This window comes from Manis javanica, chromosome 10, assembly GCF_040802235.1.
Source record: "Manis javanica isolate MJ-LG chromosome 10, MJ_LKY, whole genome shotgun sequence".
Lineage (NCBI taxonomy): Eukaryota > Metazoa > Chordata > Mammalia > Pholidota > Manidae > Manis > Manis javanica.
Window position 1 is genome coordinate 94,745,071 of NC_133165.1, and position 26,734 is coordinate 94,771,804.

Here is a 26,734-nt window from a genome sequence, read left to right on the forward strand (position 1 = left end):
ATGGTGGCAATTGTTAGGAAGAAAAATGAAGCAGAGAGCAGAATTGGAGCATAGGAGGGCAGTGCTGCGAATTTTACTATGGGGACGCAGGAAAGGTCTCCCTGCAAAGGTGACATTCAAGTAAGGCCCTCAAGGAGAAGGAGGCGAGCCGTGGACTCCTAGGGGAGAGGATTTAGGCAAAGGGAATGGCAGTTTGAAGAGCTGCAGAGTCAGGGACCTGCCTGGTGTGTTTGAGGGGCAGCAAGGATGCCCGTGTGGTGGGAATAATGGGGATGGTCTGAGGTGAGTCGGTTGATGGAGGGAGTGGGGAGAGGGAGGAGGTCACAAGGACCTTGTGGGCCACTGTGAGGGCTGGGCTTGGAGCTCTGGGAAGCCACTGGGGCGTGGTGAGCAGGAATGCCATGAGCAGACTGACTTACAGGGTATAAATAGTGCGTTCAGTCCTCGTGACAGCCCAACGGCAGTACTAACGTCCATTTAGAGATGAGGAAAGCAAGGACTATGTAGTTGAGGAGCTGACTCAAGCTCCTATAGCTGGTAATAGAGCAGATGGCAAAGCTGACATTTTGGACCTGGGCTCTCCAGGTCCAGAATCTGTGCCCCAGCCACCTTGTTCAAATGCCTCCATACGGGCAGCTGTGGTTGCTGGAATGGAAACGTGCCTTAATACTTGTTTGTACCTCCGTGCCAAAATAAGGCTAGATAAAGAGAGGAAGGTGGAAGGGGCTTCTCACTTGTAGGTCACCACGTCTTTAAACCCCCAGGGCAAAGAGGACCAAAGTTTAAAATCTCTAGGTCTAATCCAGCACACCTCTTCAGACATATCTGAAAATCAAGGCACAGAGAATATTCTGGATTTTGCCAAGATCACAAAGCTAACCTACTCCAGAGATGAGACTTGAACTCAGATCTCCTGCCTAGATCATCACCTCTTTTTGGATCTTGGGAAAAATCTTTTTGGGTGAAAAAATTGCATACCTAAATGTATCCAACTCGACTGGGTCTGATGATACTCTTTGTACCATCAGGTCAAATTGGGAAACTTGGAGCTCTATGTCGAGCGGGAATCAACTCCTTCCACTTGGTATTATCTGACTGCACTTCCTGTCTTGCTAGTGATCGTCATTTTTGGTAAGTGCCCTGTGTAATTTTGTCAGAGAAATTGTTCTCTGGGGTCTCTCGGCAGGCAGGCAGACTTCCAGCTTTTAGAGGCTGTTAGCTTCAATTAAATATTAATGGATAAAAGCCCAAATCAAAACTTTGGGAAAGGAATAATAGGTACACGTTGAGGGCTTGCCTAACAATTTTTAGGATATTTTGTTAATAAAAAGCTGGATTACAAGAGACATAATCCATTTTGCTCCCCCCATCCTTTGAATGGTGATGATAAACGTCCCATTTACATTAATCTCTAAGAATTCCTCTGGGATTTCAGGCTCCCAGGATTTGGTGGGTCTCCTCCTGCCTTCTCACCCCATAAAACACCACCCCCACCTCCCACCCCAATCCTGCCTTTCCTGGAAGAACTATGTTTTAGAATTATGATCTGTATCATCTATAAACATGTTCCAGGTTTCATCCAAGCACAATGGTCCCATGGTGGTTGCTCACTGGCTGAATCTGGCCCTCATTTAATATGTTTTGTGGGGCTCATGTAGCAATTTTTAAAACTTCAAAGTAGTTGACATTTTAAAATTAGGTGATTCACATTTTAAAAAAATCTCTTGAAAATATGCAAGATCCCGGATCATTGGATCTCAGGTTTTCCATAGTATCAGTTTACTGAAGCTACTCCTTGAGAAAGGGCATGGGGTCACTAGGTTTTTGCCACAGTCTCCACTTCTCCCTGTTGTCTCCACCCAGGCCATTTAACTCATGTATGTACCTCATCCTTGTAGCTGTTTAGTTTGTAACCTCTGATTCTGATCTGGTTTTCATTTTAAGCTTGTTTTCTCTTATCCTTAGAAAAAAGAACTCTTCCACACCAACTAATGTAGCACTGCTCAATCCTTGATTTAACACAGGCATTGCTCTACTAATATTTTCTGTTGACAGTTGCTGATGTTTCCTTCCATATACTCACTCTCTCCTTCATGCATTCTCACATCCATTTACCTTGTGTTTATTGAGCACCTGTTATGTTGCTAATAACTCCAAGCCTCAGAGCTAGAGAAGATGAGCTAAGGCCTGATCTTGTCTCTTGGGTAGACCCAGTCCTGGAAGGAAAGACTTACGCGTGTGATTAGCTGGCCTAATGGAATGAATTCATTTTGCAGAGACCCTATGTTTTGCCTTGCTGATGCTCATTTCAGGTATTTTTTTATGCCTACCCGTTATGTATCTGAAATTCAGAGTTGGGCTTGATATTTTAATAAAGTCATGGCTGATGGTGACTTCCAGTAAGAAGATTACTTGTGAATTCTAAATGCTTGGCTCTACTTTGAGACTCCATTGCTGTTAAACTGCTGTAGATATAACAGTCTCACCATAGAGTCACATCCACTTTGTGACTTACTAGAAACTTCTTATCTCTTCCCGTGCTGTATGTGACTCTCCCTTGTACTCTCTCACTTTGTAGAGGTTGCTTGCACTCTTTAAGGTGAAGTGTGCTCAATTTGACACATTGCTTTTGGCTTCACTGATACCTGCCAAGCCCTTTTAAATTCTCATCCCCTTCTTGCTGTGATTCCAAGGAGGCATGTGTCATCAGCAGTCTGAGCAAGTGCACTGGAGCCCATCAGTCACATCATTAGTGAAAACACTAAACACACCTGGCCACCGCCTGCCACCTAGAGAATGTTGCTACTCTGCCTGCCCCTGGAGAGTTCAGCCATGAACATCTCACTGCTTAGTGGTGTAGCCTGCTGGCTCCCTTTGCATGCTCTGAGTCAGAGCTGCCCAAGTGCAGTCTGAAGACAACAGTCCCAACTGAAGCTCCTGGGAATGGGTCCTGTGGCCGGGTAAATCTGTGAATCACTGCATGCCCCAGCCACCCTTTCTTGCATGTTATGGTTGAGACCATCAAGTTAGTGAAGTGGTCCAGTGACCTTCCCATGTGGGGTAGCAGGGTCCTTTCATCATGAAATTTCTGTAAGAAAAATTTTCTGGAAAAATAATAAGAGTTGGGAGTTGTTGAGTATTCTTTTAAAAAAATAGCTTCAGAATGCTTTCTGTGAGTTACTTCTTATAATCCTCTCAACATCACAGTGAGATGGGCACTTCGGCAGGTAAGGTAGCCAGGCACAGAGATGCTAAGGAACTTAACTGGGTCACACAGCTAGTAAATGGCAGAGCAGGGACATGAACGTGAGCACTGAACCTGTTCCGTTTACAGCCTCCACAGTACAGTTAGAAGCAAGATCAAGTGGAGAAAGAAGTGATGTCCAGATACAGGGTTCATTGTGGACCACTCAGCATGTCACGCCACGTGATCTATGCAAGCTTGGCTTATGTAGCTCACTGCAGATCTGTGGTTCCTCTCTGCATTTGCGGCTCAACTTTATTTCTCCAGGGATGTTTAGAAACATTAAAAAAAGAATGGAACGATATATGTGGCCTGTGGCAGTAGGAAAAACTTGGCTTGTTTTTGTTTCATTACTTTTCAGTCAGCTGGGATCTCTGGTTACACGTGAAGGTTATTTGATTTAGTTTTTGCCTTTTAGACGAACCGTTTTTTTGTTTTTCTGGTGCATTTGAGCACCTTCCTCTTCAGGGTGACCCCTCCCAGGGAATTTTTCTTTTTATTAATTCCACCTCTTAAATGCTCTGCTGTCTCTCTTCCTCTCCCCCTGTCCTTTTCTCTGTAAAAGAACTCTAAGCATTAGTTTTGTTTTCTAAGTCAACATGCCAGTCTGATGCTGGGCCTCTGTCTCCTCAGCCGCCGTGGGGGCGACCAGGTACAAGTCCAAAGAGCTGAGCCGCAAACAGAGCCAGCAGTTGGAGCTCCTGGAGAGCGAGCTCCGGAAAGAGATCCGTGATGGTAGGCTCCAGAATTTTATTTATTGAAAAACAAGCTTTTCTTATTGTCATTTTTTTTTCCTTTTCTGTTTTTTTTTTTTTACCCTTCCATGGAGCCGGTCACAGTAATGAGAACTGTTTGTATAATAGAAGACAGCTGAACAGCAGGGTCTAGGCCTGGCTCTGTTTTATTTCAGCTCTTCTCTGTAGCCAACCACGTAATTATCTATTGTTTCTTCTTTAATGAAAACCAAGGTCATACTCCGTGTTAGACAAAACAGCAGAAGATCTTATCCATTGTTTGTTGAGTTAAAATATTGCTCTTGGGATTCTGTTTTTGCAGGCTTTGCTGAGCTGCAGATGGATAAATTGGATGTGGTTGATAGTTTTGGAACTGTTCCCTTCCTTGACTACAAACACTTTGCTCTGAGAACTTTCTTCCCTGAGGTAAAAGAGCATTGATCATATTCCTAAGGTTGAGTCTTGAATAATAATGAAGGTGCTTGTTGCTATTGCCAGAACGGGTGTTTGCTTCCAAGGCAGCTGTAGGTAATGTGCTCCGTACAAATAATGGCTTAAGTTTGAGCAGCACGGGGGGAAGGATAACTGTTAATTGGATTGATTAGGGTATAAAGCAGTGATGGGTGACTGGCAATTATTCTTTCTCCAGTAACAAGAACCTAGCAGGGACAGAAGTTCAGAGTGATGATTTTTGCTTCATTTTACTACCAGTTTAGAACTGAATTTGTAGCTGGGAAGCGAGTGAGTTTATTTAAAAATCAATAACTTGTGGGCTGGCCAATTTGTTGTGTTTATCTGCATGACTTACATCACAGCTCCTGGATTATTCACTATTAATGCTCAAATGGAAATGAAAAGTACTATCGGCCGAGAGGAAGGAAAGTAGCCATGTATAGAACTGGAGGTGATAATGCCATTTTTAGCAGTGCAGGGTTTCTACTGTTCTCTTTAGCTGATAAATTCGTGTCATCCTCATTAGTAGAAAAGGCTGCACAAAGTGATTGGTTCTAGGACTCCAAGTAGTGTACTCAACCCTGTGGGTTTTCTGTCTCACCTATGTTCTAACACCTCCATTTTCTCACCTACTCACTCAGCCTTCTTCATTTACCCTCCCAAGCCTTTGGTGAGGTACACTCATCCTCCTCTCATCACGCCCACATCCTGATACCCCAGCTCCGCCATAGTACTCCTTTGTGTCCAGATCTGTGACCACAGAGAGGCCCAACCTCCGGAACACAGCACCACTGATTATTGTATTTCAATCCAGACTTCTAAGCGAAGATAGAAATCTCGCCAGGCCAAAAGAGAGCTTGTCTCACCTCAGCAGAAGCTTCTCAGCAGCATCTGGCCAGAAGCCTAGAGTTCAGAAACCCAGACACATGCAGTAAGCAATTTCCAGTTTCTGTGTAATTCTAGAAGAGGACACCATGACATGTGATGCTGTGTCTGGAAGTTGGGAGACCTCCATAAAACACTGCCATATTTTTGTCCAGGCTTTAAGGTTGTAAATCAAGAAGGCTATCAATAAGACTTTGGCTTTTTGCACTTATAAGGTATTTTTTTAAAAAAATTTATCCTCCAAAAGTCCTGGGTACTAAGACTTGCCATTTCTACCTCATCCGTTTCTACAGCAGGACACCACTGAGGGAGGGCAGTTCAATTCCCTGAGTCAGGATGAGTTTGCAGGGCCTCAGCAAAGGGTGCATCATGAATCCTATTTCCTAGCTATCTGAGATCCCCATTAAGAATTTAATAGCAATAACATAACAGAGATTTCTACCATCAACACGAGTACTGTGCGGGCTTTTACAGTTAATGATTGCCCTTGAGTGCTGAAGAGAGTCATCTGTGGCCTGAAAAAGAAATTTTCCTGTATTCTAGATTCAATAATCAAGAGCAAGATAGAGGGATGAATGCAAAGGAACACTGTTTCAAGTTGAGTGTTTAAAAACAAAAAACTCCAGGCCAATGCTCTATTACTTTAGTAGAAGAGAAAGACTTGTAAGAAGCCAAAGTGACTTAACTCAGGTTTATATATAATCTTGAAAGACGACCAGAAAAGCCACAGACACTGAAGTCAGAAGGAATTGTTGAAGGAGAAGATCCAGGAAAAACAAGCATAAATTTATCAGAATCCTATCAAGAAGACCTCAGCTAAAATTGAATTTATAATAATTAACAAAAGATAGAGAAGGGAAATAGTCTATTAGGACCATGTCCGTCGAGATGTATTCTAGGCTGCAGCTAAGGCCTGTGTTATGAGGCCCTTTGCTGATAGGTTCAGGAGCCGCATCCTCTGGGCCTCGGAGGGGAACTTGGGCGATCAGCACCTGCCAGGTAACAGTAGGCAAAAACCAGAGGACGGGTAGCTTCCCAGAGGCCAGGGATTACCAGTTCCTGGTTCTTCACCCTGCAGGTTGGTTTTTCACTATATTAGCTGCTTTGCTTTGCTGAAAATAGAAGAAACGGGTAAGCAGACCATCTAACCTCCCAGAAGAGAGAAATTTGAATGAAAGGAAGCAGCAGCCTTAGAACACAGGGAGCCCAAGCGGCATTTCTGTATTTCAGGCCAAAAATGAATCTCTTTAAACTGCCTAGCTGCATAAAGTTGGTTCTGCAGAAAAATATTAGGAACTTGAAAATGCAAACCCAAGGTCTGACTTTTCTGCTTATTACTAGGGGAGAGTATGACCAAAATAGTCTGAAGTCTTCTGCTTGGGCTAACAAATTTGAAACTATAAAGCAAAAATTCTCTGCAGAAGAAATTTAATAAGATATAAAAATAGCCTAAGTTTCAATTATTACAAAAAAAAAAAGAGAGAATGTTCGAGTTTATCTTTTCATTCTGTTGACTATTTAGTGTTCAACATGCTTCTAAGATTTAATCGTGTAATTCCAATGAGATTTATGAGACATTAAAAAAACTCAAAGTTGAAAGTTTATATACCAGAGCTACAAAGCATTGCACATACAAGTATTTTTAGAAACCATGAAGACAACAGCATTGTGGTCTAGTTTGCCACAAATTAGTGATAAAAATAATAACAGCTAATGTAGAGAACTTAATATGCACTCATTCATTTTATTTTCACACCAAGCCTTTGAGGTGGGAATCACTGTCATCCCCCTTTTGCAGATGAGGAAAATCAGGCCCAGGGAGGTTAAATAATTTATCCAAAGTCATGTGACTAATATGTGATGAAACCAGAACTAGAATCCAAGTAATCTGGCTCCAGATTCAGCTTTTTAACCACCCTCTGTTGAGAGGAGATGCTACTAAACTGAGGCTTAGAAAAACTGACCCACACAGTTCAGTATTTATCCTTAGAAGGTAAATTGGTAAATTGCTGGAGGAGTGGTCTGCGCATGTGCCTAATCTTCTTCAACCACCACTCTTTAACTTTTGAGTCAGTTCTTTGAAAGTTTGAGATGCCTTCATCTACCAAAAATGGGACTGATGCAATGATAATCATTCTTCTTGGAGGCCTTCAGAATTCACTGGTGTTTATTGAGAGCTGAGTATTTATTATGTATTAAAGGATATGCAGTGAGCATAAGCCCACAGACTCTTCAGATTAACAAATAGTGTCTCTACTTTCTTAGAACAGACTTGGGTATTATAACAAAAAATACACTATTCATTTCGTTTGGATGCTATGAATAATAAAAGTGTCTCCTTCCTCTCAGTCAGGTGGCTTCACACACATCTTCACTGAAGATATGCATGTAAGTCTATATAAGTTTTCATTTTTAGCCCATGACTGCCTGACTTTCATAGCATTGTTATCATCAGCATCAGCATCTCCATTATTACTTTGGATTTTTATTGTGGGTTTTTTTGGATCGTGAATTCAATATTAAATAATTCATTGTCTTGGAAAACCCATTGTGGATCTACTTTCTAACTTTAAGTTTATATATTATTATATTATATTTTATTTTATTATATACATTTTTTTTTCCAGAACAGAGATGCCAATGACAAGAATGAAAGCCTCACAGCTTTGGATGCCCTAATTTGTAATAAAAGTTTCCTTGTTACTGTTATCCACACCCTTGAAAAGCAGAAGAACTTTTCAGTGAAGGACAGGTATTAATCAATTTGTTTATATTTGGAAAGTCATTAAGTAGTGAAAATAAAACCAGAGCCCCTTATTTGATCTCCAAACCACAACGTGAACTCATGGTGTCTTGAGAATATGCATTTATCCAAAGGTTGTCTGGGTGGCCATGCAGCCATGATATGCCCATTTCAGTCTATTTTGAAGACACACACACACACACACAAACACACACCCTCCAGAAAAAAACCCTAAAAAAACCCAACACAAAGAAAAAATATGAATCCTGAATCAAAAAAGCAGAAGTGTTATTTTCTATTTTTAAAAACACCCTGAAAATTCAGGAAAGACATTCACTTCTTATTACCATTCTGATTTAAAGTTTAAGTATGAAGATACGTGAAATGTCCTGAAGTTAACATTGGTGTGTTGTCATGAATCGTGGACAAAGGTGGCTGAAACCTAGACATTAAAAAAATAAGAGCCTTCAAGGCCGGCAGGCCACTGGCCCTCGAGCTGCCGGGGAGCCCGCCGTCGGTGTCAGACCAAATCACCTCTGCTGGTCAGACTTGTTAACTAGGCTCTGCTTTTGTTCATGTACATGTTTGTCATCTGCAGATTCTCTTTTTTTCTTTCAGTTTTGAGATATACTCGGCATATAGCATTGTGTAAGTTTAAGGTGAACAGCATGGTGACCTTTACATAACACTGAAAAATGACTACCCTGATGAGTGTAGTTAAATCTATCATTTCATATAGATAGAAAAACAAAGAAAAAATTGTTCTTCCCCTTGTGATGAGAACTTTCAGCATTTACTTAAGTAACTTTGAAATATACCACAGAGCAGTGTTAACTATAGTCACCACGCTGCTCCTTACATCCCAGCATGTATTTCTCTTATAACAGAGGTTTGTACCTTTGACCACTTTCCTCCAGTTCTCCCTCCCTCCACCTGCCGCCTCTGCTAACCACAAATCTGATCTTTTTTCTGCGAGTTTGGTTCTTTTTGTTTTCCTTTTCCAGACTCCCCATGTGAGTGAGATCATACAGTGTTTGTCTCTGACTGACTTATTTCACTTACGGGTGTGTGTGTATGTGTGTGTTCAGAATAGAATTAGTGTTGGGGTGGTGTGCTCTGAAATGAACACACCGCGGCCATGGGGCCACCCACATAGCCCGCCTGATGGACGCTGAGCCCGTGTGATTGTAACCAAGGCTCTGTTTTCAAACAGGTGCCTGTTTGCTTCCTTCCTAACCATTGCGCTGCAAACCAAGCTGGTGTACCTGACGAGCATCCTAGAGGTGCTGACCAGGGACCTGATGGAGCAGTCCAGCAACATGCAGCCTAAACTCATGCTGAGGCGCACAGAATCTGTGGTGGAAAAACTCCTCACAAACTGGATGTCCGTCTGCCTTTCTGGTTTCCTCCGGGTAAGTGTCACATCTCCTGGCAGTGTCAGAGGTAAGACAGTTATTTTTAGTGGATGCTGATGTCTCTGTAGGATAAAGTCCTGAGCATTCCATGGTGTCAGCATTTAACCACTCTTAGCCCTAGTCCCTAGTCCTTACTAGGAGCACATAAAGGGGAAAGTGAGAACTGTCTTTGCTGTAACTGGCCTGTGCAAATGTAATTCATATAGAATTTCCTCAGGTAAGATTTTTCTCTTTTTTATTATTATTATTATTTTTTTAATTAAGGTATCATTGATATACACTCTTATGAAGGCTTCACAAGAAAAACAATGTGGTCACTACATTCACCCCCATTATCGAGTCCCCACCACACCCCATTGCAGTCACTGTCTATTAGTGTAGTAAGATGCCACAGAGTCTCTATATGTCTTCTCTGAGCTATACTAAGACTTTTCTTTTTAAAAGTTTTATCATGGTAAGAACAATTAACATGAGACCTTAACAGACTTTTAAGTATACAGAACAGCGTTGTTATCTATAAGCCCAATGTTGTACGGTAGATTTCAAGAACTTATCTTACATAACTAAAATTTTATGTCCATTGAATTTTGGGTCCACGTTCACAACACTGATTAATAACCAGAGCAGAGCTGGTCCATTTAGGAAAATGTATTGATTGGAGGGAATACTTCAAAGACTGAAGAGAATGCACTGCTCTCAGGGCCTCTGAAGCATCTTGGAAATATATACCCATTTACCCACCTAGACTGTAAGCTAATTACACTCAGTTCTAACCAGTCATTCCACATTAAAGCAAGTCCCCAAAGAGCTGCCTGCCCCTTGAGTTCACTTTGTTGAAATTACTGTATGAACATGATTGTAATCTGACTGAATCTTAAAATCTTTTCAGATGCAAACTTTGTGCAGATAACAGTGATTAAGAGAATGGGCTCTGGGGCCTGCTGCGGGTCCAAATCTAGGCTGCCCCCTCACCAGGCCCTGGGCAGGTTTCTCGACCTCACTGAGTCTGGTATTACGACCTGTAGAATTGGAAGAAGAATATTTTAGGGCTGTTTTGAAGCACAGATGAGAAAATGTATGCAATTGCCTAGCGTGGAATAAGCACTCCATAAGTGTGGCCATTATTAGTATAAAATATTAATGGGAAGAGAGTGTTCTGTTGAGCCCAACCTTCATTCAGTGCTTGGGGGACCCCAGTACAGAGAAGGCTCTATCCTCCTTTAATTTCACCAGCCATCCAGATTGCAGCAAAACTGCATAATTGTGTATCTGTAAGCTAGTTCCGAAATCTAATTAAACTTTGAATAAGATGCACAGCCTATGCCACAGGTTTTAACAATGCTACTTAAGTTTAGAACCCAAAGCAGCACTTTAAATAGACTGTGCTTAGTTTAATGTTTAATGCAATCTTACAAGAAGATACACAACATTTTTTTTCTTTTTACCAACCCCTTCCTCTCCCAAGGCAATACCCATTTATTAAGATTAATGCAATCTGCCTTCTTTTCTGTTTACTTGGTATAAATCATCATATGCTTTGGGGGAGGCATTCAGCAGTTATTTCTGGGGCAAATATATTTTGCTTCCCACCATCCTAGCTTCAGCCACAACTACTTCTACACAGAGACAGCAGGACTGTCAACCCATTTCCTGGGTCTTAGTCTTAAAGGGCAGACCCCTTCCTCCCACGGTGCCAAGGCATCCGAGGCTCAGGTTTGGGCCCTATAATCCGTGTTTCCAAGCGCCTCTGGGTAAACCCAGGTGCCCTCCATCTGAGAACCCTGGGGTTGGAGGAAGAGCACTGGACATGGAGTCTGGTTGAAGCAGCAGCTTCTAGCTCTAAATTTGTCTCAGCCCCACTAGCTCTGCATCGCTGGGTGTGGCACTTTCCATCTGGCATCTGTTTTCTACCCAGCAAATGAGGGGCATTGCATTGGGTTGAAGTTCTTTCTAGCTCTTTCTTCTGGGCTCTTGTGATTCTTAGTCTGAGCCCTCAAGGGCTGGCTGGCACCTTGTTCTCGCTGCTCTTGGGCATTAAAGGGGTGAGGCATTTGAAAATCAGGGTGTCAGACCCAAAAGAACCCCTTGAGAAGAGGATCCTGGGTCAGGATTCTGCAGTGCTCGTTCAAGAGTATCTTGAGTTCTTGAGGTGGTGAGGGGCTAGCACACTCACCAGGGCAAATGGCGTTAGGCCGGCCAGCAATACTTTTAGTTTTCGGCGGAATAATTCTGTTGAGGAGGGCCTGACAAGCCCCACCATGTGGCCTGGTGGGGTGGGAGCCTCTGACAGCCCTTATCCTCCTGCCCTATTGGGCAGGTACTTGATGGAGCACCACTAGCTCTATGACCTCCAGGTAACTAACCCCGCTGTGCCTCCAAGGCCCTGGGTAAAGCAGAGCTGACACCTCCACACCCCACCCCTCGAATGTTCCAGACACCACCCTAAGAGTGTTGCTACTTTTTCTCATTTAATTCTCTCATTTAACACTGTGAGGTAAGTATCTTTATGACTGTTTTGCATATGAATTGGAGCACACAGAATAGATGTGACTTCCCCACATCCCACAACTGGCATGTGGTGGCACCAAGGTTTGAGAGCCCCACCGCCCCCATCACCATAGTGCCTTCCCAGTGAGGGGGTGCCTTCCTCCAGGCTCAGGGGAGGATTTGGGATGGAGCAAGATCCCGGGCGGGCGGAAAGCCTCTGGATAGGCAGGGAGAGGCTGGGGGAGGAGGGCGGGGCGGGGCGCCCTGCTAGTTTCCATCACACGCGGGGGCGGGGAGGGGGGAGGGGGGAGGGGGAGGGACGGGCTCGGCCAGCTGGGCGGAGCCACAGTGCCTCCCTGGGAGCGTTGGGGGCCCCGCTTTCCTAAGGTGCCTAAGCCCCAACAGCACGACTGACGTGGAACTCATGTCGATAGCGGCAGAGCAGCCCCATGGCCCCTTGCTTCCCTAAGCTGGCCGAGTCAGAATGCCCTGAGCAGGTTAGAACTACAGATGCCCCGGCCTCCTCTCCAGAGATTCCCAGCTGTAAGGTGTAAAGTAGGACCCAGGCATCTGAATTTTTTACAAGAGCCCCAAGAGATTCTGGTGATGATCGTGCAGATTTAGAACCATGGGTGTGGGTAACAATGTAAGAAGAGATGTTATTTATCTCAGTCTAGCTGCATTCTGGAGAATTCCAGAGAATTCCCGACTACAGGGCCATTGAATAATAACTGCCCCTCCATACAGCCCAGAAGAGCCCGGCTGGCCTAACTCCACCCTCTGTGGGCGCATCCCGCCCCTCCCAAGGGCACTGACCCCTGTCTCTGCTGGAGGAAAAGAGAGAAGTAGAGGTTCTAAAGTTTGCAGTCAGGACATCACCCAAGCCGGCAGGCGGAAAGAGAAGAGAGAGCTATGCGGTTGTGAACACTAAATAAAGGAAGTTTCTCATAAGAATTTAAATGTCATGTCCCAGCACTCTCCCACCTGGGAAATTTTTTAGCATTCCGCCTCTGCCCTACCCTAAGGAAAAGACTCAGGAGACGCCAGCAGGGAAGAGAGAAGTGATCACGGGAACCGTGGAGCACAGGGTGGCAGGAGCCGGCAAGAGGAAGCCCTGGGGCAGTGTAGGGCACATGGTCTTGCGGTGCGTGTAAAGTGTGGGCTGGGAGGGGCGTGGGACCCCGGGAGACTTACTTGTTCAAGGTAAAGTGGGGGAATCCGCCTTTTAAAGCCATGTGGCTTTGGCCGTAAAGCTTGACTTTGCAAACTGGTGCCTCAGGCCCTCGTCACATGGTGGGCTTTTCCTCCTCTCCGCGGCAGCCTCACTTCCTGGTTCTGGCCTGGCTCTTCCTTTGCCACGTGTTTGGCTCAATGTCCACTGATCCTAGGAGGTTCACTCAATGCCGTAGTGTATTTGGTCCATGCCTTGGGAGGCCACAGTGGAAACAGAACACACGAGCCTCCCACCTGAGCTGCTTAGAGTCCAATGGAGCACATAATGGCTACGAACTTGAGACATTTCATTAACAATAGGGGTGGTACCTCCGGGATCCAGGGAAAAACGCACATGGCAGAATCAGACAGAAGCCATCAGGAGGGCCAAATGTTTGCGAAAAGCCTTAGAGCAATGGAATTGGCTCTGGCCCAGGGAGAGGAGGCGGCCTCGCCCCTGCCAGGCTGCCCAGGTGGCACTGCGCATGCTGCGTCTGCAAACCACAGGGACTGGCCGACCCGGGGAGGAAGATGGCTGCAGACCGTGGGACCGAAGGCAGCTTCCTCTGAGAAAAGCTGTTAACACCGACCAGCATCCTCTTTGGCAAATGTATAAAATGTTCTTACATGTATTCTGGTTACCCAGGTTCATTGTGATTTTTTTGAAAATGTCATTTATTTTCAGTTTGCTCGAAAAAAGGGCCATTAAATAGGAAATGTAAATAAAAGTTAAACCTCAGCATCTACTAGCTGTTGCTCAGCATTAGCCAGCTGATGAGCGTTAGTCCACCACATAGAAGCTTAAACAGGAAGATCTACTGTTGTGTGTGCTTCAGGTTGCTATTGGCTGTAAACGCTGCGAGTCGTGTGTATGTGTGAACATGCGTGTGCGCTAGGGAGAGAAGGCAGTTTCCTGAGTCTTGCTCCCAATGCGAAGTGGAGCAATGTGTATTTTCTCGGGAGTATCATGTTGATTGTTAGAAAACACTGCCTCCTGTCTCCAGTCGTACTGCCGTAAATCGAAACTTTAATTCTTTGGAAAGTGCAGCAATTCCACAGACAGCTAACTGTCGCTTTTGTGTCTTTTCCAAGGAGACTGTTGGAGAGCCGTTCTATTTGCTGGTGACGACTTTGAACCAGAAAATAAACAAGGGTCCTGTCGATGTAATCACTTGCAAAGCCTTGTACACCCTTAACGAGGACTGGCTGCTGTGGCAGGTTCCGGAATTCAGCACAGTGGTATGTCTGCCAGGCAGCTTTCCATCTAGACTCAGAAATAAGTCTGGCTGGGTGTTGGGGGGCAGGGGGAGGGTCGCTTAAAATGAACTGATATCACTGCAACCGTGGGAGGCCTCAGACATTTAGTTAATTAAAAACAGTAGTTGATAAAATATTAACACGTGTTCACATAATAGATTTTAATTACTTGAATTGGGGGAGAAAGTATTGTAATGATGCCTGGGGTACTCATCAATTTCCAAAGATTTTAATATCAGGATTGCTCATAGCTTTCAGCATCATCAAAGGAAATGCAAAGTACTCCCTATTCAGCACTTATAATTGCAATCAGAATTTCTCAAATGGCTCTGCTCTGGAAGACAATGTGTGAAGATATATTTTACCCAAATTGAGGCCGTCTTATTTTAGAACGATAACACAAGACAGATACCACTGTGTTCCCCCATGCACCATGATGCCCTTACTTTATTTTCATGGATTCATTACAAATGTTTGGTGTCATGCACTTAATGTTCTGTGATCTCATAGATATTTTTAGAGGAATGCTGTAAATCACTGCAGGGAAATGATTGCCTGGCTGCTGGAGGGTGTCATCCATTTGAGAACTTCCTTTTCACATACCGCCCCCACCCCCACCAACCCTCTTCCCTTTCTGAAGAAAGGGAGACCAATTTCTTATACATTTAGGAATTTTAAAGGGACAGCCAAACATGGTAAGTACTCCGAAATTACTTAGGAATGTTCTATGCTTTTCTGTTAATAGGGACTTAGGAAAGAGATTGCTGTGTATTGGTTTGATCTGTGACTTCCTGGAGATTCTGGGCTTCTCCACAATCTTTTTAGTGGAGGAGGACAAGTTGCAGCGAGGTCTTGGTGTTGCTCAGTAAGGGGGCTGTCTCCTGTGGCTTTGCTCTGCATAGCGAGTTGCAGCGTCATCCAGGAAGAATTCACTTCCTAAGTGGAGAAGGCAGCACATCGCTGTAGACTGTGTTATGGTTATGTCCTCTGCTGGGAGGATTATAGGCTCAAGTTCTCTGTCACTGCCAGACATAACTCACCCTTCCTGGAAGATGGCACCGTGTTCAGCTGCCATCCAGGAGGCTGGAAGCTGAGCAGAAAGTCAGCATTCTGTGCTCTGATTCTGTCTGTACCCCTGGCCTGCAGCTGAGAAACAGTGGGATGCAGTGGTTCTCAAACTTTAACATGCATCAGACACCTAGAGAGCTTATTAAACACCAACTGCAAGGAAGCAGCCAGAGCTTCCATTTCAGTAGGCCTGGGGTGTGGCCTGAGAATGTGCATTTCCAAAGAGTTCCTTGCACATGCTTCTGGCCCAGGACTACACCTGGAGGACTACTGGTTTAGTGGTTAAGAGCAGGAACTCTGGAGCTAGACAGGTTTACATCCTGCCTCTGCCACTGGCTCGCTTTGTGACTTTGGGCAAGTTTCCAAACCTCTCTGTGCCTCAGTCTCCTCATCTGTAACACGGAGATGATGACCATGGTGCCTGCCTGTTTCATGGGTGTTGTGAATCAGTTGTCCGTAAAGCACTCAGAGCACTGCCTGGCACGTGAGTGCTGTGTAAAGCTTTATTAAGTTTAATTCAGATCTCTTATTAGAAATGCAGATCCAGACAGGCCAGTGACTGGGAATTTCCTCAGGACCGATTAAGTCAGAACCTCTGGGGATGGAGCCCAGGCAGGGATAGAAATGTTTAAATGCTCCAGGTAGTTCTAATGTGCATCCTGCACAGAAAGCCCCTGAATGTCTTAGAGAACAAAAGACAAATCCGGCATCAGAGCCCGATGACCTTCCTTTCACTGGCCGTGGGTTTGTCTGCACACCCTGACCCTTGGTCCTAACCCAGATGTCTGTGCCTTTACTTTGAGATAATTTAGGAGCCCCACAGTTTCCCAAAGAGAATATTGTTGGAGGTCCAAGTATTTTAGTTTTATGAAAACGTGAACCCCGACTCCACAGGAAGGAGAGGCCAAGAGGAGGCAGGATGGGAGTGGGGAAGAAGTCAGATGCCTGAAGCGACTCTGAGGTTTGAGTCCTTTCTAATGCTTTACATCAGAACACTGTTTCCCCTTTCATTTTGAAACATTATTTATTTCACAGTCAATTAAGACCATGTGTTTCTGATTTGTTAACACTCAACTCATCATCAAAATGTTTCTTGATGTTGAAGAAATTCATGTCGACTCTTAGACTCTCTTTTCCTTTATAGCCCCTGGGAAAAAAGGCTAATGGAAAATTACAATTTTAGAAGTCCCCATAAAGCTCCCTCTTTAAATATGGATTTGTGGGTTAGACAGAGACTGGAAAAGGGGTGTGGGCCACTTGTTTCTAGGGGCCTTGCTTTAAAAATGACTTTTGGTGCCTTTTATTGGACCTGTCCAACCTGTGTTTCATGGTAGACGATAATTTCCACGAGCTCCAGCACATGATGCAGTCTGTGCTTAGATGACAGTGTTAGCAGAAGGTCAGTATAAAAAATTTAAGGTTTCTCATTTCCTTTCAGGCAAGATCCCCCCAAGCTTTAAGCATCGTATTTAAGATTTTCTTTCTTCTCTTTCCTTCCTCCCGTCTCTCTTCTGTACCCCCAACCCTCCTAGGCATCATGTACGCCCAGTGGTTTGAGGTCTTCATTTTCTAAATTTGCCTGAGGTGTTTTATGTGTTGAAAACCAATTTTCAGTTGGTGAGCACACTTGATTCTGTGTGTGTGTTTGTGTGTGTAAATTCTTTCAGGGAAAGAAAAGTTAGAGAACAAAATCGAGAGCAGCCACACAAGCAGCTTGCAGTGACAGAGCCTGCTGTGTGGCAGGCACACACTTAAAGAGGCCCCCAAACTCTTGTTTGCCTCAATGCTCAGAAACACAGCACCTCTTGTAGCAACCTAAAAGTTAGGTTTTACACCTCTAAGATTAGGATATGTTCTCCCTGAGGTGTGGAGTGTTTTCTAGAACATAAGGCCATCCTGCCAATTTCTTATGCATGAAATCATTATATTAACAAATGGGCTCTGGGAAGTAATTCTTAGTTCACTGCTTCCTCAGAGGAAAATTCTTCTGGCTTCCCTTAAATTGAAGCGAAGCCTCATAGTGTCATGCTTACTCTGGTAAACTAAGAAGCCAGGCTTCTCTGCGAAGGCATTGCAGGCTGGTGTTCCAAGGGGCCAGCTGCCCTGACATCCTCCTCCTCCCAGACGCTGGCATCCGGGAGGGTTTGTATACACACTACTTGAGTCTTCCTCTAATACCTGGGGATCCAGATTTGACCGGCTAGAAGAGAAATGAGCCCTATTGTTCTGTAGTTTTCCGCTTTTGCCAAACATTAGGCACATTCGACTTGGCTGCTGGAAGATCTCTCAGGCGCTGGCTCCATGCAAGCTGTGTTGAGAGAATGATCACGGAGCAGATGACCTGAAACCTCAGAGCAGCCAGCTAGGGCTTGAGGATTTCAGTTCCAGGAAAAGGGTGCCACATGGGGGAAAGGACATTTTTTTCACTTTCAGGACATGAGAAAACCCAGTAACTCTTAGCAGGCATGCTGAATTAGCAAGAGAAGTTTGACTTGTAATCAAAGTTAAGTGAGAAATGGTTTTTTGAACTCTTAAACCCAGGAAATGAGCCTGCCAATCTGCTGTATCTTAGAGATAGCATCTTGGCACCCTGGGAAACAGTGTTTTGACAAACATATTATTGCCCTCATTCTCGTATCTTTGAGAGAGTCTTCAAGATTATTAGAAATTCTTGAAAAAGCATAGATACATGCCTGCAGAAATCTTAACGCCTCCACTATGATTTATAGAAGGTTTAGCCAGCCCACACCAGTCTGTCTCTTTTCCCCTCATAGTTACCATTTTGGGGACAATCATGTTTAACAACATATTTCCTGTGTAACAGGGTTCTAGTTATCTCTAACAGGACTTTGTCTCCTACATGCTACCTTTAATATGGTGGCTGTCCCCACCGCTCCCCATCTCCTTCGTTGCTTTAGTTTGTCCTTTGCGAAGATCCATTGTCCCTGTAATTAAACAACCCACTGTCCCGATTAAGTCATTCTCTGTTACTTCAGTTACATCCCATTGTTCATTAAATCCTGATGTTTTCACTTCAGCAATCTTGTTTTTAATACTCCTAGCATTTGTGGAGAAACAGTGAAGTTAATTAACATTTCTTGAGCTTTTTTTTTTTCCTTTTTCTCTCTACCATAGTGCAAATCATTTCCATTATGACTTGCAATAATACTGAAACCATTACTAACTTCATAGTTACTGTTCTGAGCTTCCTGATCAAAGAAGTGAAACCATTTTTTATAATCATTTTATGTAAGTCATTCCCTAGTTGATGGCAAGCACTGGAAAATGAAAAATTAACATTAAATGAGTGCTTTAAATGACTTTCCTCTTCGTACCCTTTCTTCTTACGCCCATAATCTTGGGATTAGCAAGTGATTTAGTTAACTAAATACAAAAGTATTTAATTTTCCTCTTTATGGCTCAAATGTGACTCTCTTATTTCATTGTTAAGAATCCTTATTCATACTTGTACCCCTCGGAGAATGGTAACCTTTGTAGCAATTCATGGTGGAGATAAAGGTGTTTTTTTAGATTTGTTTTTGTTGGCATGTCAAAGGCGGCATTCTGTTGGAAGTTACTGTTGTCTAGAACAGGGATCAGCATACAAAAGCCTGTGGTCCAGCCTATGGCCCAAATGTGGCCCTGCTGCCTGTTACAAAGTTTGATGAGAACACCACCATACCTCTTCATTTACTATTGTCTCTGGCTGTTTTCCTGCCACAATTAACACAGTTGAGTAGCTGCAACAGAGACCACACAGGCTTCAAAAACTTAAATATTTACTCTCTGACCTTTTTACAGGAAGTTTACCAGCCCTTAATCTAGAGCTTGATATAACAGAAAAAGAACTAGAATCCACCCTAATCCCAAAAGGAGAGAGGCCTCTCCTCTCCTTCTGGGGACCCAACAATGGCCGTGCTTCACCACTGTCCATAAATCTGAAACTCAGTGGGGGCGCTTTGCCAAAAAACAAAAAACACATATTAAACCTAATATACTAGAGTGAATCATTTTGGCCTAAATCAGATTCTCACTGGATTCTAGCATCAACAAATGTTAGCAGATGCAAACAAGTATAGAAAAATTTGTGAAACTTAAATTTGAGGAAATTCTCTCCATAATTTTTTCTTTCAAAATGGAAAAAGCTTTCCTTCTCATTCTTCTGCTGGGGGGTAGGGTGTGTGTGGCAAAATACTTTGATCAGGAAGCTATGGGCTCTCTGTCTTTGGTGAGGAAAGGAAAAGGAGGGTAGAGAGGAGAAGTCAGGAGGCAAAAGCGACATTCAGGGGGCAGGTGGGGAGGTGTCCCCCGGCTGCAGACGCCAGCTTGAGAGAAACCTCAGATCAGCAGCTTTTCGGAGTTTTAACACTTGTAACTCTGGGCTCACACTGTTTCTGCTGAACTTCTGGAAGTGGTTTTCCTCTCTGTTTCTGTAATTCAGCTTGGTATCAGAACCACTTTTCTCTTGACCTTTATTTGGCTCTGAAGTGAAATTGGAAATATATTTTATAGGTTTTATTTAATGAAAGCAATTGTCGGCCTAAGACCTTTTATGATAAAGTTGTTGGTTTGTAATAAATTCTTTTAAAATTGCCTTCTATGATGGTAAGGTCACTAGCGAAAGAGGAATGCGGTTGTGTGTCCAGATGCCCTGTAGCTCCGTGCATAGGAGATGGGGTTTGGATGTGAATCTGGACTCAGCCACATTACTACACTTACATGTTTCCTCCTCTATAAAACAGGTGGTCACAAAACCTAACCTTGTATGTTTGTCATGAGGTCAGAAAAGAATGTATGTAAGATGTCTAGCCATCATGCCACGCAGTAGGGGCTCATTATTTATTTATAAGGTTGCCTGTCTGAGCCTTTTTTGTCAACTGGAAGGTCTAGGAAGCCAAAAGTGCCCCTCACCATTCCTTTTTGGTTGATTATATATTGATGATGGTGATGACAATAGTTGATTAGCTAAATCCATTGTCATTAAAATCTTTTGTTACTATTAAAATGTTATCCATAATCTCTCTGGGTGTTTACAATCTATGGCAGACAACATTCTATTAGACAGCTGTGAACAGGAGACCACAGTGATAAGCCTGAGCAACTCCCCTCCTAAAGGGGCTGGTTTGTGCCATGCTACATCCTTCTAGTCTGGTCCTGCCCCTGGGTTCTGCCCTATATGTCTTCCAAATAGGCTTGCCCTTCTATTAGCCCTTCTTGGTAACAGGCATGTTCCTGAGTCCATTAGGATGCAATTCTGCTGCAAGGAACAGGGCCCCAAGAGACCTGTGTCGTAAGCAGCAGAGAAGTTGATTTCCCTTCCACGTGTGGTTCTGGGGTGTGCAGCCCAGCGCCAGTGGGAACCTCTGCCCTGGGGCCGCCTTGCTGACCCGGGCTCCTTCCCTCTGGTCCTCAGGTCGCCCTCAGGGTCCGTGGTGTTCGCTCACCCCAGCTTCCTTCCACATTTATGCCAGCAGGACGTAAACAGGGCCATAGCAAAGGGGACAGATGGTCACCAGCTGTCTTTTAAGGAAGTTTCCCAGAGGCTGCCACATAACACATATGCTTAATCTCATTGGCCATAGCACGATCACATATCCATACCCAGCTGCAGCAGAGGCTGGGAAAGGCCGTCTTCATTCTGGGTGTACGTGAGTGCTATAAAAACGTCTGTGACTGGCACCTGAGCCATGGGGTGCTCCAGATTGAGTGCGTTTGCTGGGGCTCCATGCCAAGCCAAGAAAAGGAAGTTGAGCCTCTTCTACCAGGCTGACTGTCCAACCTGTCTGCTCTGATAACATTTATTGAGAACCTCAGGTAGACGGGAACTGCCCTTCATGGGTTTATCACCTCAAGGGCTTTTTGGCTTTGTAATTAAGAGCATGGACATATCCTAGTTATGACCCTCATCAGCTCTGTGATGATCTTGAACATATTTCTGAAACTCTGTATCTCAGTTTTTTCATCTGTTAAATGAGGCTAATGTGCCCACTTCATAGAGCAGTTGTGAGAATTAAGTCAATTAGCAAAGCATTTAAGACAAATTCTGGCACATGGTAAGTGTTCAGTTAGTGCTGGCTATTATTATTAGAAACTAAAGCAGTATTTACTTCTTCAGCTTTTGTTTCTATAAATAGTATAGGGCTTCTTTCTCAGATGGCAGGTGGTGGTTTTGGAAAGGCAAGCATGGTTCTTTAAGCCCTCTACCCTCTGTTCTACCCAAAGGAAGTGGGATTCTTTATCTAGATTTCCTGACCTAATAGACTGAGTAAAGGTCAAAGCTTGCTGCTCACAATCTAATTAGTACTGATGCCAAGTATCTCCATGGTCCAGAGGCCTCCTCGTGTAGTGCTACACATGCCTCCTTTCTGGACCAATTCAAAGACCCCTTCCTCCATGCAGTCCTCCCTGATTTCTCTCCCTTTAAAAGCTCTCCTCCAGGCTAGAGGTAATGCCTCTCTGATCTCCACCTGTACCTACTGTTTTCCACCTGCCATTAGAATTTGTTGTGTCTATCCCACAGTCCCACAGTAGTTATATCAATCTTCAAATACTTCCCAGGCAGGATCAGTGCCAAGTTCTACTTTGAATCATCTGCAATGGCCTATCAGTGCAAAGTAGGTGAGTATCAGTGAATGAATTTACCTACCTCAGCATTAACAAAGTGAGTTCTGTCAGGTTGGGTGCATTCAGCTCTAAGTAAGATCAAATCTGACTAATGGTGCTTAAATGATAAGAGCATGGAATTGCATGCTAGAGCAGAAAATCTGGAGGCTCCAAGGCTGGCCCATCTACTCAGCATTGTCAGGACTCTGGGTCACCATCTCCATACTCCTCTTGGCCTTACCTCCTCGTCACAGAATAGCTGCCACAGCTCCAAGTGCTGCTCTCCCTTTTGGTTAGGGTGGAAACCCTTTCCCTTTATGTCTCATTCCCAGAACTGGGTTACATGACCAGTCCCTGGTGAAGGAGAAGAGAGTTGCTACCAATCATGTTTCCTAAGCTAGCGCTACCGCTGTTGATACATGGCTTCTGTTGGCAAAGGAGAAGAGGTAGCTCTTGATTGGACAACCAACCATGTCTGCTGCTTCAGCTTTGCTGACACTCTCATGCCAAGGGAATAGGGAGAGCCAGAGCAGTTCCTCTCAACAGAGAGGCAGGTTTTTGGAGAAGAAATGTGCATTTTACATTTGGCTGTGCACTTTAGTGCACTTTAGCCTTTTGTGGGTATTGCAAATTAATCACTATTCCGTGGATTTAGACCACGCTTAGTTTATAAAACATTTTCATACTTTGAAAGACAGGATCACCAAATGTTTAAGAACACAGAGCTAGGTGCCTGCTTCTACTATTTTCTTGCTGGTGATCTTGTGCAATTTACCTTACCTCTCTGAGCCTCAGCTTCTCATCTGTAAAGTAGGAATAATAATAGGATCTATGTCATAAGGTTGTTTCTGAGATTATACACACACACGTATACATACACAAGTACATAAAATTTACAGTAGTGCATGGCACACAGGAAGCACTCCTTAATTTGCTATTATTACATGTCATTATTCAGTGATCTCCTCACTTCTTTGAGATAGGAACTGTTAGAATGTTACAGCTTAGAGAAGTTAGCTGACTTGCCACGCTCCCATGGCTCAGTACCAGGAGAAGGGGGTGACCTGGGTGGTCTGATGTCCGTGCTCCACACCGCCCTTACTCACTTTCTCTGTGAAGACTGCGAGTCAGTAAGTACTGATGTGATACATTTGAACCTGGTGGCTGAATATGATTTCAAAGGTGATGCTTTAGTTTCCCAAATGTACTGTGAATTGTCTGAACACAAGGGCAGGAAGGTCTCTCCCGCATCCAGCCCCTCGCATGGAGTCAGGCACAGGGAGCCTTTGGTTGAATGGGCCTGAAGGGAGAGATGGCACTTCCATGCGGGATCCCCCTACCCGCCGATGTGGAGCAGAGGCCCCAGTCAGTGCGTCTCCTGAGCCTGGGTTGGGTGAGGAGGCTGGGCCTGCTCTGAGAGACCCCGACTACACTTACGCTTTAGGAAACTGCTGTTTGAGCTCGAAGCATAAGCAGCATAAACAATGCATATAAATCAACTTGTGTCCACACTAACTTGAATTCCCTGTGGACTCTCTAAAATGCCATTTTACCTTTTTTTCCACCTGTCTCACTGTGGAGGTAGTGGCAGATTTACATTATTTTACATCCAGTTAAGATTTTTTTCCTTTTGGTTATCTTTTTAAAAAGAACATTTATTGCCTGTAAAGAGGTGTTTTTGTTGTAGATGGTAGTGCCCTTTAGGTAGTCAAAGAATGTTAGTTCACAAATACCTGTAAAACTGTTAAACAAGCTGGGATTGGAGGGCTGATCAGAAGGTACTTTCCATTCATCTGTATCTTTAAAAGCCCTGTGAAATAGCTTACCAGCCATTACTCTCACCAGGAGGGGACCAGCTCACAGAGACAGGGAGACAGGCCCTGTGCCTAGACCTTAGGGACGGGACTTGCACTTCCCCCCCAGCCCCTCCGGAACCCCGTTTGGGCCGGGGACCTAGCTTTGGGCTTCGCGTACAGCAGATCTAGCACAGGCTTACCAGAGGTCTGGAGGGCTCCTGGGCCATAGGTGGGACTGGGGGTGAGGGAGGGCCACGGGGTAGGAAGAGGACCCCGCAGTTGAGGTGGCTCAGGGTGCCGGCTCTGGGCCCTGCACTTACCAGCTGTGTCTCTGGAGCAAGTTATTTGACCTTTCAGTGTCCTCACTCCAAAGTGGGAATAACAGTCATACAACCTCTTTCACCAGCACGTTGGGAAGATTAAAAGAAGTAGGTCCTGAAGTGGGCCCGGCAGGGTGTCAGTAAATATCACTGACATGGGAGCCTCTGCCAGAGGCTTCACCACGTTGGTTCCTTCCAGACAGTCCACCCAACCGTCGCCCTCACTGCCTTTTCCTGTCCTATTTAAGGGTTTGTGAGCAGAGAGGCATTCTGCACCCCGTCCTAGTGGGTGGCGGGTGCAGACCTTGAATGTGCTCTGAGATCCAGCAAGGGAGTGACTGCTCCAGGAAGAAGGGAGCTCTCACAGACTAGGCTGAACCACTGCTTAAGCTCAGTTCAGACTCCGCTGAGTCTGACTTTTAATCATTTGGTTGAGACCAAAGAGTTCACTCTTGCTAGTTGTAAGCAGGATTGTGGGGGCAAGATTTAAAGGCAGTAAAAAGAAGACATGCATCTGAGAACCTCCCCAGAGTTCAGAAGCCGCTTGTCCGGGTCAGGGATCCTTACATTGTATCTCCTGAGTGCCCGTGAGCCAGACAGACATTGTTCTAAGAGCTCCGCGGTTAATTCAGTTGATCACCGAGGAACCCCAGGGCAGGTACCACCTTCATTCCCACTGCACAGGTGAGATAACTGAGATACCCAGAGGTTCCCCCGCTAAGGCGTGGTGGGCTGGGCTGGGCCCCGGGGGTCTGACCTCAGAGCGGATGCTGTGTCCTCCTCCGCTTACCAGCAGCATGCTCTTTACTCTGGTAGAGGTACTGAGCATGGAGCTGGCATCCTAGCTGCTCAGCTGTGGCTAAGTCTCTGTTTCCAAACGGTGGCATGCTAATACTAACAACAATACGAATTGCGATATGATCTATGAAATAGTAACTGATCACCATGATTATTATCGTCATCATCGAGCCCTTCTCAGCAGCCTGGTCCTCTGCCAAGCCTTTGACATGCATTATCTCAACCTCCATAACAATGCCAGAAGGCAGATACTGTTATTACTCCCATTTTAAAGTTAACTGGAAGGATCGCCACATTACTGCGTTTTCATTCTTTTAGCATATCCATCAATTAATTATTTTACATTCCCTCTTTACAGCCAGGCTCAAAAAATAGTAAGGTGCCATTTCACAACACCCCCAGTCCCTCTTGACTCCACGATTGCCAAGGTACCTTAAAATCTAAACTGTATGTTAATGCTAATTACAAAACACTCTTAGCATTTCCCTGGATCAGTTCCCCAGAGGATCCGTAGCAGGCAAACTTTGTTGTTTTAGATATGTGTACTTGTTCTTAGACACAGGTAATCTGAAATTGCTTTTAAATTCATTTGAAGTAGTCTCTAGTTCTGAGTTTTCATGCATTCACAAAGGCCTTACTTCCCCATTAGTCTGACTCTGAGGTTTTGCTGCCCTGGGAGAATGTTAGCTGACAAAATGTTAAGTAATGGCACGGAAATGTAATTAATGCAAGAGTAAGGGTGCGGGGTGGGGCCCCAGTGCTTTAACGAGGGCTCAGGAAACTGTCTGACTACAGCTGTTATGGGGAGGGGCGATAAACTCTCCCATAACTAATGCTGCATATTAAGAACTGGCCTCTTCCTCGTGATGCACATGGTGACCCCGTGACCTTTCCTGTCACCTGGAACTTCACTTCGGGGAACTGTGGTCCTCCTGTTAATGAAAAAGATCATTTCCATTATCCTCATCTACTGTGGAACCTGTCCAGTTCTTTTTTTTCGAGGATGAAATTAGAAATCACCTTTTTTAGAGTATTTATGTGTATATATATTTTACTCTCAGATATATTTATTCAGTGCTTGCGAGAGTTTTAGCTTTCTGTTTTTCTTTCCATTATCCCTAAGAATGGATCATGGAAAAAAGATTAGAGTGGTGTGACTTGCTACGGTATTTGCTGATATGCTGTCAGAGGTATTAGTGCTCACCAAGGTTTGTGTCTTTTATGAGTGCCTTTCAGATTTCAATTATCTAATAGACTGGGAAACTTGTTTGTATTCTTGCAGGCATTAAACGTCGTCTTTGAAAAAATCCCAGAAAATGAGAGTGCAGATGTCTGTCGGAACATTTCAGTCAACGTTCTTGATTGTGATACCATAGGCCAAGCCAAAGAAAAGATTTTCCAAGCATTCCTAAGCAAAAATGGCTCTCCATATGGGCTTCAGCTGAATGAAATTGGTCTTGGTAAGGAGATGTGAGAGCTATTTTGTCCCAGTCCTCTGCCGAACACCCTTCCACCCACCCCTCCCTCCCTGCCCCCAGCATCTGAGCCACAGATTGCTAAACTCACATGGCCCTGGGGGTTCCTGGAGGGCATGCCTAGGGGCCAAGCCAAGAGACTGCAAAGCTCTCCCATGAGCTTTGTGATTCTTTTTAGGAAATACAATTCTTCAAAGATGTTGGTTTTTTAAAAATTATGTTTGTAAATGAGATTCATGAGATT

General features: G+C 44.4%; 1 protein-coding gene across 1 annotated transcript in view; it reads left to right on the plus strand.

Annotated features, from left to right (window-relative positions):
* PLXNC1 (plexin C1) overlaps window positions 1–26,734 on the plus strand; it is a 132,690-nt gene that overhangs the window by 83,618 nt on the left and 22,338 nt on the right. The window contains exons 15-22 of the mRNA XM_017679314.3: window positions 1,029–1,131; window positions 3,878–3,979; window positions 4,301–4,404; window positions 7,666–7,704; window positions 7,944–8,068; window positions 9,273–9,471; window positions 14,266–14,412; window positions 26,298–26,475. Of these exons, the coding sequence (XP_017534803.2) occupies window positions 1,029–1,131; window positions 3,878–3,979; window positions 4,301–4,404; window positions 7,666–7,704; window positions 7,944–8,068; window positions 9,273–9,471; window positions 14,266–14,412; window positions 26,298–26,475 (997 nt within the window). The remainder of the gene's footprint in view (window positions 1–1,028; window positions 1,132–3,877; window positions 3,980–4,300; window positions 4,405–7,665; window positions 7,705–7,943; window positions 8,069–9,272; window positions 9,472–14,265; window positions 14,413–26,297; window positions 26,476–26,734) is intronic.